General features: G+C 50.9%; 1 protein-coding gene across 4 annotated transcripts in view; it reads right to left on the reverse strand.

Moving 5' to 3' along the window:
• Positions 1-14,096, reverse strand: part of LOC116937603 (solute carrier family 13 member 2-like) — a 46,503-nt gene that overhangs the window by 18,884 nt on the left and 13,523 nt on the right. For 3 of the 4 annotated variants that reach the window (XM_076065001.1, XM_076065000.1, XM_076064999.1), the window contains exons 3-4: positions 7,815-7,943; positions 998-1,134 (exon numbers count right to left, since the gene is read on the reverse strand). In XM_076065001.1, the coding sequence (XP_075921116.1) occupies positions 998-1,134; positions 7,815-7,943 (266 nt within the window). Of the gene's footprint in view, positions 1-997; positions 1,135-7,814; positions 7,944-10,839; positions 10,900-14,096 lie in introns of those variants that run through there. The other variant, XM_076065002.1, reaches the window with a different exon arrangement.

Below are 14,096 nucleotides of genomic sequence, written 5' to 3' on the forward strand. Positions count from 1 at the left end.
GTGGTAGTGATGGTAGTGATGGTGATGATGGTAGTGATGGTAGTGATGATGGTAGAGATGATGATGGTAGTGATGGTGATGGTAGTTATGATGATGGTAGTGATGATGGTAGTGATGATGATGATAGTGATGGTAGTGATGGTAGTGATGATGATGGTGGTGATGGTAGTGATGATGATGATGGTAGAGATGATGATGGTGGTAGTGATGGTGATGGTGGTAGTGATGATGGTGATGGTGGTGATGATGATGATGGTAGTGATGATGGTGGTGGAGATGGTGGTAGTTATGGGAGTGATGATGGTAGTGATGATGATGATGATGGTGGTGGTGATGATGGTGGTAGTGATGGTGATGATGATGGTAGTGATGATGGTAGTGATGATGATGATGGTGGTAGTGATGATGATGGTGGTGATGGTAGGGATAGTAGTGATGGTGATGGTAGTGATGGTGGTAGTGATGGTGGTGATGGTAGTGATGGTAGTGATGGCGATGGTAGTGATGGTGATGGTAGTGATGGTGATGGTAGTGATGGTGATGGTGGTAGTGATGGTGATGGTGGTAGTGATGGTGGTGGTGGTGATGGTGGTGATGATGGTGATGGTGGTGATGGTGGTAGTGATGATGATGGTGGTGATGGTAGTGATGGTAGTGGTGATGATGATGATGGTAGTGATGATGGTAGCGATGATGATGATAGTGATGGTAGTGATGATGGTAGTGATGGTGATGATGGTAGTGATGATGGTAGTGATGATGATGATGATGGTAGTGATGATGACGGTGGTGATGGTGGTGATGATGGTAGTGATGGTGATGATGGTAGTGATGATGGTGGTGGTGATGATGATGATGGTAGTGATGATGATGATAGTGATGGTAGTGATGGTAGTGATGATGATGGTGGTAGTGATGATGATGATGATGGTAGTGATGATGGTAGTGGTGATGATGGTGATGATCGTAGTGAGGATGTTGGTGGTGATGCCATCACCTGGCCGGCTTCACCCCCACGGCTAGGAGGACTCTCAGGGCGAGGCGTCGGTGCAGGCCGCAATCCTGGACGGCGATGGCGACCATCAAGCCTCCCACAAACAACATCACCGTGTCTCTCAGGTACTGCATACACACCTGGTAACATCACCACCATCACCACCATCATCACTACCATCACCACCATCACCATCATCATCACCGTGTCTCTCAGGTACTGCATACACACCTGGTAACATCACCACCATCACCACCATCATCACCATCACCACCATCACCACCATCACCACCATCACCGTGTCTCTCAGGTACTGCATACACACCTGGTAACATCACCACCATCACCACCATCATCACTACCATCACTACCATCACTACCATCACTACCATCACCATCATCACCGTGTCTCTCAGGTACTGCATACACACCTGGTAACATCACCACCATCACCACCATCATCACTACCATCACTACCATCACCACCATCACCGTGTCTCTCAGGTACTGCATACACACCTGGTAACATCACCACCATTACTACCATCATCACCATCACCACTACCATCACTAACATCACCACCATCACCGTGTCTCTCAGGTACTGCATACACACCTGGTAACATCACCACCATCAACATCACCACTACCATCACCACCACCATCACTACCATCACCACCATTACCATCATCACTACCATCACCACCATCACCACCATCATAACCGTGTCTCTCAGGTACTGCATACACACCTGGTAACATCACCACCATCACCACCATCACTACCATCACCACCATCATCACCGTGTCTCTCAGGTACTGCATACACACCTGGTAACATCACCACCATCAACACCATCATCACTACCATCACCACCATCACCACCATCACCACCATCACCATCATCATCACCGTGTCTCTCAGGTACTGCATACACACCTGGTAACATCACCACCATCAACATCACCACTACCATCACCACCACCATCACCATCACTACCATCACCACCATTACCATCATCACTACCATCACCACCATCACCACCATCATCACCGTGTCTCTCAGGTACTGCATACACACCTGGAAACATCAACACCATTACTACCATCATCACTACCATCACCATCATCACCACCATCATCACCGTGTCTCTCAGGTACTGCATACACACCTGGTAACATCACCACCATCAACACTACCATCACTACCATCACCACCATCACCATCATCATCACCGTGTCCCTCAGGTACTGCATACACACCTGGTAACATCACCACCATTACTACCATCACCACCATCACCACTACCATCACCATCACCACCATCACCATCATCATCACCGTGTCTCTCAGGTACTGCATACACACCTGGTAACATCACCACCATTACTACCATCATCACTACCATCACCACCATCACCATCATCATCACCGTGTCTCTCAGGTACTGCATACACACCTGGTAACATCACCACCATCACCATCATCACTACCATCACCACCACCATTACTACCATCATCGTCATCATCACCACCATCACTACCATCACCACCATCACCACTACCATCACCACCATCACTACCATCACCACCATCACCACCATCACTACCATCACCATCATCACCATCACTACCATCACCACCATCATCACCGTGTCTCTCAGGTACTGCATACACACCTGGTAACATCACCACCATCATCACTACCATCACCACCATCATCACTACCATCACCACCATCACCACCATCACCACCACCATCATCACCGTGTCTCTCAGGTACTGCATACACACCTGGTAACATCACTACCATCACCACCATCACCACCATCACTACCATCACCACCATCACCACCACCATCATCACCGTGTCTCTCAGGTACTGCATACACACCTGGTAACATCACCACCATTACTACCATCACCACCATCAACATCACCACTACCATCACTACCATCACCGTGTCTCTCAGGTACTGCATACACACCTGGTAACATCACCACCATTACTATCATCATCACTACCATCACCACCACCATCACCATCACTACCATCACCACCATCACCATCATCATCACCGTGTCTCTCAGGTACTGCATACACACCTGGTAACATCACCACCATTACTACCATCACCACCATCACCATCACCACCATCACTACCATCACCACCATCACCACCATCACCATCACTACCATCACCACCATCACCACCATCATCACCGTGTCTCTCAGGTACTGCATACACACCTGGTAACATCACCACCATTACTACCATCATCACTACCATCACCACCATCAACATCACCACTACCATCACCGTGTCTCTCAGGTACTGCATACACACCTGGTAACATCACCACCATCATCACTACCATCACCATCATCACCACCATCACTACCATTACCACCATCACCACCATCACCATCACTACCATCACCACTACCATCACCAGCACCACCATCACCATCATCACCACCATCATCACCGTGTCTCTCAGGTACTGCATACACACCTGGTAACATCACCACCATTACTACCATCATCGTCATCATCACCACTACCATCACCGTGTCTCTCAGGTACTGCTTACACACCTGGTAACATCACCACCATCACCACCATCACCATCACTACCATCACCACCATCACTACCACCATCACCATCACCACCATCACCATCACTACCACCATCACCATCATCACTACCATCACCACTACCATCATCATCACTACCATCACCACCATCACCATCATCATCACCGTGTCTCTCAGGTACTGCATACACACCTGGTAACATCACCACCATCACCATCATCACTACCATGACCACTACCATCACCATCACCACCATCACCGTGTCCCTCAGGTACTGCATACACACCTGGTAACATCACCACCATCATCACCATCACCACCATCATCATCACCATCACCACCATCATCAACATCACCACCATCACCACCATCATCACCACCATCATCACTACCACCATCACCACCATCATCACCACCATCATCACCACCATCATCACCACCATCACCAACACCACCATCACCACCACCATCATCACCACCATCATCACCATCACCACCACTTCCACCATCACCACCATCACCACCACCATCACCACCACCACCACCACCATCACCAACATCACCACCATCACCAACATCACCATCACCACTACCATCACCACCATCACCATTACTATCAGGATGGTGAGTCTAGGGTGGTGAGTTTAGGGTGTTGAGGCTAGGGTGGTGAGGGTGGTGAGTCTACGGTGGTGAGTCTAGGCTGGTGAGTCTAGGGTGGTGAGTCAAGGGTGGTGAGTCTAGGGTGGTGAGGGTGGTGAGTCTAGGGTGGTGAGTCTAGGGTGGTGAGTCTAGGGTGGTGAGTCTAGGGTGGTGAGTCTAGGGTGGTGAGGGTGGTGAGTCTAGGGTGGTGAGTCTAGGGTGTTGAGTCTAGGGTGGTGAGTCTAGGGTGGTGAGGGTGGTGAGGTTAGGGTGGTGAGGGTGGTGAGTCTACGGTGGTGAGTCTACGGTGGTGAATCTAGGGTGGTGAGGGTGGTGAGTCTGGGCTGGTGAGTCTAGGCTGGTGAGTCTAGGGTGGTGAGTCTTGGGTGGTGAGTCTAGGGTGGTGAGTCTAGAGTGGTGAGGGTGGTGAGTCTAGGGTGGTGAGTCTAGGGTGGTGAGGGTGGTGAGTCTAGGGTGGTGAGTCTAGGGTGGTGAGTCTAGGGTGGTGAGTCTAGGGTGGTGAGGGTGGTGAGTCTAGGGTGGTGAGTCTAGGCTGTTGAGTCTATGGTGAGTCTAGGGTGGTGAGTCTAGGGTGGTGAGTCTAGGGTGGTGAGTCTAGGGTGGTGAGGGTGGTGAGTCTAGGGTGGTGAGTCTAGGCTGGTGAGTCTAGGGTGGTGAGGGTGGTGAGTCTAGGGTGGTGAGTCTAGGGTGGTGAGTCTACGGTGGTGAGTCTAGGCTGGTGAGTCTAGGGTGGTGAGGGTGGTGAGTCAAGGGTGGTGAGTCTAGGGTGGTGAGTCTAGGGTGGTGAGGGTGGTGAGTCTAGGGTGGTGAGGGTGGTGAGTCTAGGGTGGTGAGTCTACGGTGGTGAGTCTAGGGTGGTGAGTCTAGGCTGTTGAGTCTAGGGTGGTGAGTCTAGGGTGGTGAGGGTGGTGAGTCTAGGGTGGTGAGTCTAGGGTGGTGAGTCTAGGGTGGTGAGTCTAGGGTGGTGAGGGTGGTGAGTCTAGGGTGGTGAGTCTAGGGTGGTGAGGGTGGTGAGTCTAGGGTGGTGAGTCTAGGGTGGTGAGTCTAGGATGGTGAGTCTAGGGTGGTGAGTCTAGGGTGGTGAGGGTGGTGAGTCTAGGGTGGTGAGTCTAGGCTGGTGAGGGTGGTGAGTCTAGGGTGGTGAGTCTAGGGTGGTGAGGGTGGTGAGTCTAGGGTGGTGAGTCTAGGCTGGTGAGGGTGGTGAGTCTAGGGTGGTGATTCTAGGGTGGTGAGTCTAGGGTGGTGAGTCTAGGGTGGTGAGGGTGGTGAGTCTAGGGTGGTGAGTCTACGGTGGTGAGTCTAGGGTGGTGAGGGTGGTGAGTCTTGGGTGGTGAGTCTAGGCTGGTGAGGGTGGTGAGTCTAGGGTGGTGAGTCTAGGGTGGTGAGTCTAGGGTGGTGAGGGTGGTGAGTCTAGGGTGGTGAGTCTAGGGTGGTGAGTCTAGGGTGGTGAGGGTGGTGAGTCTAGGGTGGTGAGTCTACGGTGGTGAGTCTACGGTGGTGAGGGTGGTGAGTCTTGGGTGGTGAGTCTTGGGTGGTGAGTCTAGGGTGGTGAGGGTGGTGAGTCTAGGGTGGTGAGTCTACGGTGGTGAGTCTAGGGTGGTGAGTCTAGGCTGTTGAGTCTAGGGTGGTGAGTCTAGGGTGGTGAGGGTGGTGAGTCTAGGGTGGTGAGTCTAGGGTGGTGAGGGTGGTGAGTCTAGGGTGGTGAGTCTAGGGTGGTGAGGGTGGTGAGTCTAGGGTGGTGAGTCTAGGGTGGTGAGGGTGGTGAGTCTAGGGTGGTGAGTCTAGGGTGGTGAGTCTAGGGTGTTGGGTCTAGGGTGGTGAGTCTAGGGTGGTGAGTCTAGGGTGGTGAGGGTGGTGAGTCTAGGGTGTTGAGTCTAGGGTGGTGAGTCTACGGTGGTGAGTCTAGGGTGGTGAGGGTGGTGAGTCTTGGGTGGTGAGTCTAGGCTGGTGAGGGTGGTGAGTCTAGGGTGGTGAGTCTAGGGTGGTGAGTCTAGGGTCGTGAGTCTAGGGTGGTGAGTCTAGGGTTGTGAGTCTAGGGTGGTGAGTCTAGGGTGGTGAGTCTAGGGTGGTGAGTCTACGGTGGTGAGGGTGGTGAGTCTTGGGTGGTGAGTCTTGGGTGGTGAGTCTAGGGTGGTGAGTCTTGGGTGGTGAGTCTACTGTGGTGAGTCTAGGGTGGTGAGTCTAGGGTGGTGAGGGTGGTGAGTCTAGGGTGGTGAGGGTGGTGAGTCTAGGGTGGTGAGTCTAGGGTGGTGAGTCTAGGGTGGTGAGGGTGGTGAGTCTAGGGTGGTGAGTCTAGGCTGGTGAGTCTAGGCTGGTGAGTCTAGGGTGGTGAGTCTAGGGTGGTGAGGGTGGTGAGTCTAGGGTGGTGAGTCTAGGGTGGTGAGTCTAGGGTGGTGAGGGTGGTGAGTCTAGGGTGGTGAGTCTAGGATGGTGAGTCTACGGTGGTGAGTCTAGGGTGGTGAGTCTAGGGTGGTGAGGGTGGTGAGTCTAGGGTGGTGAGGGTGGTGAGTCTAGGGTGGTGAGTCTAGGGTGGTGAGTCTACGGTGGTGAGTCTAGGGTGGTGAGTCTAGGGTGGTGAGTCTAGGCTGGTGAGGGTGGTGAGTCTAGGGTGGTGAGTCTAGGCTGGTGAGTCTAGGGTGGTGAGGGTGGTGAGGGTGGTGAGTCTAGGGTGGTGAGTCTAGGGTGGTGAGTCTACAATGGTGAGTCTAGGCTGGTGAGTCTAGGCTGGTGAGGGTGGTGAGTCTAGGGTGGTGAGTCTAGGCTGGTGAGTCTAGGGTGGTGAGGGTGGTGAGGGTGGTGAGTCTAGGGTGGTGAATCTAGGGTGGTGAGTCTAGGATGGAGATTCTAGGGTGGTGAGTCTAGGGTGGTGAGTCTAGGGTGGTGAGGGTGGTGAGTCACGGGTGGTGAGGGTGTTGAGTCTAGGCTGGTGAGTCTACGGTGGTGAGTCTACGATGGTGAGTCTAGGGTGGTGAGTCTAGGGTGGTGAGTCTACGATGGTGAGTCTAGGGTGGTGAGTCTAGGGTGGTGAGTCTAGGGTGGTGAGTCTAGGGTGGTGAGGGTGGTGAGTCTAGGCTGGTGAGTCTAGGGTGGTGAGTCTACGGTTGTGAGTCTAGGGTGGTGAGGGTGGTGAGTCTAGGGTGGTGAGTCTAGGGTGGTGAGTCTAGGGTGGTGAGGGTGGTGAGTCTAGGGTGGTGAGTCTAGGGTGGTGAGGGTGGTGATTCTAGGGTGGTGAGGGTGGTGAGTCTAGGGTGGTGAGTCTAGGGTGGTGAGGGTGGTGAGTCTAGGCTGGTGAGTCTAGGGTGGTGAGTCTAGGGTGGTGAGTCTAGGGTGGTGAGTCTAGGGTGGTGAGTCTAGGCTGTTGAGTCTAGGGTGGTGAGTCTAGGCTGTTGAGTCTAGGGTGTTGAGTCAAGAGTAGTGAGTCTAGGGTGGTGAGTCTAGGGTGGTGAGTCTCCGGTGGTGGGATGGTGAGTCTAGGGTGGTGAGGGTAGGGTATTGAGGGTGGTGAGTCTAGGCTGTTGAGTCTACGGCGGCGAGCCATCGGTGGTGGAGGCATCTCACGTCCGACGACTGCATGACCCCCAGCAGGGGGAACATGAGGGCGGGCAGCAGGGCCGTGACGGACAGCGGCAGCGTCTCGCACGTCCAGAACACGGCCATGACGATCACCGTGTAAGCGCACCGGGACTCCTGCACTCGCGCGGACGAAGGCCCGGGTCACACCCCGAGCGCCGAGCGTAGCCTTCAGCGGGCTCCGGTGGCCCCCGGTTCCGCAATCGACGCTCTCGGTGACTTAACGGACTGCCGTGGCAAATGCTGCGGTGGCCCCCGGTTCCGCATCGACGCTCTCGGTGGCTTAACGGACTGCCGTGGCAAATGCTGCGGTGGCCCCTGGTCAGCATCGTCGCTCTCGGTGACTTAACGGACTGCCGTGGCAAATGCTGCGGTGGCCCCCGGTTTCGCATCGACGCTCTCGGTGACTTAACGGACTGTCGTGGCAAATGCTGCGGTGACCCCCGGTTCCGCAATCGACGCTCTCGGTGACTTAACGGACTGCCGTGGCAAATGCTGCGGTGGTCCCCGGTTTCGCATCGACGCTCTCGGTGGCTTAACGGACTGTCGTGGCAAATGCTGCGGTGACCCCCGGTTCCGCAATCGACGCTCTCGGTGACTTAACGGACTGCCGTGGCAAATGCTGCGGTGGTCCCCGGTTTCGCATCGACGCTCTCGGTGACTTAACGGACTGTCGTGGCAAATGCTGCGGTGACCCCCGGTTCCGCAATCGACGCTCTCGGTGACTTAACGGACTGCCGTGGCAAATGCTGCGGTGGCCCCCGGTTCCGCATCGACGCTCTCGGTGGCTTAACGGACTGCCGTGGCAAATGCTGCGGTGGCCCCTGGTCAGCATCGTCGCTCTCGGTGACTTAACGGACTGCCGTGGCAAATGCTGCGGTGGCCCCCGGTTTCGCATCGACGCTCTCGGTGACTTAACGGACTGTCGTGGCAAATGCTGCGGTGACCCCCGGTTCCGCAATCGACGCTCTCGGTGACTTAACGGACTGCCGTGGCAAATGCTGCGGTGGTCCCCGGTTTCGCATCGACGCTCTCGGTGGCTTAACGGACTGTCGTGGCAAATGCTGCGGTGACCCCCGGTTCCGCAATCGACGCTCTCGGTGACTTAACGGACTGCCGTGGCAAATGCTGCGGTGGTCCCCGGTTTCGCATCGACGCTCTCGGTGACTTAACGGACTGTCGTGGCAAATGCTGCGGTGACCCCCGGTTCCGCAATCGACGCTCTCGGTGACTTAACGGACTGCCGTGGCAAATGCTGCGGTGGTCCCCGGTTTCGCATCGACGCTCTCGGTGGCTTAACGGACTGCTGTGGCAAATGCTGCGGTGGCCCCTGGTCAGTGTGTGTACACGTGTGTGTGTGTACACGTGTGTGTGTCTGTGTGTGTGTACACGTGTGTGTGTGTACACGTGTGTGTGTCTGTGTGTGTGTGTACACGTGTGTGTCTGTGTGTGTGTCTGTGTGTGCCTGTGTGTACATGTGTGTGTGTCTGTACACCTGTGTGTGTCTGTACACGTGTGTGTGTTTGTACACGTGTGTGTGTCTGTACACCTGTGTGTGTGTACACGTGTGTGTGTGTGTACACGTGTGTGTGTACACGTGTGCGTGTATACACGTGTGTGCGTGTGTGTACACGTGTGCGTGTGTACACGTGTGTGTGTACACGTGTGTGTGTCTGTGTGTGTGTGTACACGTGTGTGTCTGTGTGTACACGTGTGTGTGTTTGTACACGTGTGTGAGTCTGTACACCTGTGTGTGTGTACAGGTGTGTGTATGTGTGTACACGTGTGTGTGTACACGTGTGTGTGTACACGTGTGTGCATGTGTGTGTACACGTGTGTGCGTGTGTGTCCACGTGTGTGTGTCTGTGTGTGTGTGTGTACACGTGTGTGTGTACACGTGTGTGTGTACACGTGTGTGTACACGTGTGTGTGTGTCTGTGTGTACACGTGTGTGTACACGTGTGTGTGTCTGTGTGTGTGTGTACACGTGTGTGTGTACACGTGTGTGCGTACACGTGTGTGTGTGTCTGTGTGTGTCTGTACGTGTGTGTCTGTGTATGTCTGTACACGTGTGTGTGTCTGTGTGTGTCTGTACGTGTGTGTGTCTGTGTGTGTACACGTGTGTGTGTGTGTCTGTACACGTGTGTGTGTCTGTGTGTGTCTGTACGTGTGTGTGTCTGTGTGTGTGTCTGTACAAATGTGTGTGTCTGTGGGTGTACACGTGTGTGTGTGTGTGTCTGTACACGTGTGTGTCTGTACACGTGTCTGTGTGTGTCTGCACGTGTGTGTGTGTATGTCTGTACACGTGTGTGTGTCTGTGTGTGTCTGCGTGTGTCTGCACGTGTGTGTGTCTGTGTATGTCTGTACACGTGTGTGTGTCTGTGTGTGTCTGTACGTGTCTGTGTGTATGTCTGTACACGTGTGTGTCTGTGTGTGTCTGTACGTGTGTGTGTCTGTGTATGTCTGTACACGTGTCTGTGTCTGTATGTCTGTACACGTGTCTGTGTCTGTGTGTGTCTGTACGTGTGTGTGTGTGTGTCTGTGTATGTCTGTACACGTGTTTGTGTCTGTGTGTCTGTACGTGTGTGTCTGTGTGTGTCTGTACACGTGTGTTTGTGTCTGTGTATGTCTGTACACGTGTGTGTATCTGTGTGTCTGTACACGTGTGTGTGTCTGTGGATGTCTGTAGACGTGTCTGTGTCTGTACACGTGTGTATATCTGTGTGTCTGTACGTGTGTGTGTGTCTGTGTACACACACACACACCAACACGTGTACACACTAACGTGTACAGAGGCACACTAACACGTGTACACACTAACACGTGTACACACACACAGTGTACACACACACGTGTACACACACACACGTGTACACACACACACTAGTACCCACTAACACTAGTACACACACTAACACACACACACACTAGTACACACACTAGTACACACTAGTACACACACACACTAATACACTAACACTAGTACCCACACACTAGTACCCAATTTACCCACCAGTCCCGGCACGATGATTGGTAGAGGCAGCGCCAGGAGTGGAGGCGCGAGTACACACACACTAGTACACACTAGTACACACACACACTAGTACACACTAGTACACACTAGTACACACACACACTAGTACACACTAGTACACACTAGTACACACACACACTAGTACACACTAGTACACACTAGTACACACACACACTAGTACACACTAGTACACACTAGTACACACACACTAGTATACACTAGTACACACTAGTACACACACACTAGTACACACTAGTACACACACACTAGTACACACTAGTATACACACACTAGTACACACTAGTACACACACACACTAGTACACACTAGTACACACACACACTAGTACACACTAGTACACACTAGTACACACTAGTACACACACACACACTAGTACACACTAGTACACACACACTAGTACACACTAGTACACACACACTAGTACACACTAGTATACACACACTAGTACACACTAGTACACACACACACACTAGTACACACTAGTACACACACACACTAGTACACACTAGTACACACTAGTACACACACACACTAGTACACACTAGTACACACTAGTACACACACACACTAGTACACACTAGTACACACTAGTACACACACACTAGTATACACTAGTACACACTAGTACACACACACTAGTACACACTAGTACACACACACTAGTACACACTAGTATACACACACTAGTACACACTAGTACACACACACACTAGTACACACTAGTACACACACACACTAGTACACACTAGTACACACTAGTACACACTAACACTAGTACACACTAGTACACACACTAACACTAGTACACACTAGTACACACACACACACTAGTACACACTAGTACACACACACACACTAGTACACACTAGTACACACACACACACTAGTACACACTAGTACACACACACACTAGTACACACTAGTACACACACACACACTAGTACACACTAGTACACACACACACACTAGTACACACTAGTACACACTAGTACACACACACACTAGTACACAAACACTAGTACACACTAGTACACACTAGTACACACACACACTAGTACACACTAGTACACACACACACTAGTACACACTAGTACACACTAGTACACACACACACTAGTACACACTAGTACACACTAGTACACACACACACTAGTACACACTAGTACACACTAGTACACACACACTAGTACACACTAGTACACACACACTAGTACACACTAGTACACACTAGTACACACACACTAGTACACACTAGTACACACACTAGTACAGACACTAGTACACACTAACACTAGTACACACTAGTACACACACTAGTACACACACACTAGTACACACACACACACTAGTACACACACTAACACACACACACACTAGTACACACTAGTACACACTAACACTAGTACACACTAGTACACACTAGTACACACACACACTAGTATACACTAGTACACACTAGTACACACACTAGTACACACTAGTACACACACACACTAGTACACACTAGTACACACACACACTAGTATACACTAGTACACACTAGTACACACACTAGTACACACTAGTACACACTAGTACACACTAGTACACACACTAGTACACACACTAGTACACACACACACTAGTACACACTAGTACACACACACACTAGTACACACTAGTACACACACACACTAGTACACACTAGTACACACACACACACTAGTACACACTAGTACACACACACACTAGTACACACTAGTACACACACACACTAGTACACACTAGTACACACACACACACTAGTACACACACACTAGTACACACTAGTACACACACACACACTAATACACTAGTACACACTAGTACACACACACACTAGTACACACTAGTACACACACACACTAGTACACACTAGTACACACACACACACTAGTACACACTAGTACACACACACACTAGTACACACTAGTACACACACACACTAGTACACACTAGTACACACACACACACTAGTACACACTAGTACACACTAGTACACACACACACACTAATACACTAGTACACACTAGTACACACACACACTAGTATACACTAGTACACACACACACTAGTACACACTAGTACACACACACTAGTACACACTAGTACACACTAGTACACACACACACTAGTACACACACTAGTACACACACTAGTACACACTAGTACACACTAACACTAGTACACACTAGTACACACACACTAGTACACACACACACTAGTACACACTAGTACACACTAGTACACACACACACTAGTACACACACACTAGTACACACTAGTACACACTAGTACACACACACACTAGTACACACTAGTACACACACACTAGTACACACTAACACTAGTACACACTAGTACACACTAACACTAGTACACACTAGTACACACTAGTACACACTAACACTAGTACACACTAGTACACACTAGTACACACACACTAGTACACACTAATACACACTAGTACACACACACTAGTACACACACACTAGTACACACTAGTACACACTAACACTAGTACACACTAGTACACACTAGTACACACACACTAGTACACACTAGTACACACTAACACTAGTACACACTAGTACACACTAACACTAGTACACACTAGTACACACTAGTACACACTAGTACACACTAACACTAGTACACACTAGTACACACACACACACTAGTACACACTAGTACACACACACACTAGTACACACTAGTACACACACACACTAGTACACACTAGTACACACACACACACACTAGTACACACACACTAGTACACACTAGTACACACACACACACTAATACACTAGTACACACTAGTACACACACACACTAGTACACACTAGTACACACACACACTAGTACACACTAGTACACACACACACACTAGTACACACTAGTACACACACACACTAGTACACACTAGTACACACACACACTAGTACACACTAGTACACACACACACACTAGTACACACACACTAGTACACACTAGTACACACACACTAATACACTAGTACACACTAGTACACACACACACTAGTACACACTAGTACACACACACACTAGTACACACTAGTACACACACACACACTAGTACACACTAGTACACACACACACTAGTACACACTAGTACACACACACACTAGTACACACTAGTACACACACACACACTAGTACACACTAGTACACACT

This window comes from Petromyzon marinus, unplaced genomic scaffold (genome assembly GCF_048934315.1).
Source record: "Petromyzon marinus isolate PM22_M1 ecotype Great Lakes invasive population unplaced genomic scaffold, UKy_Petmar_22M1.pri1.0 PM_Scaffold_98, whole genome shotgun sequence".
NCBI classification, from domain to species: Eukaryota; Metazoa; Chordata; class Hyperoartia; order Petromyzontiformes; family Petromyzontidae; genus Petromyzon; species Petromyzon marinus.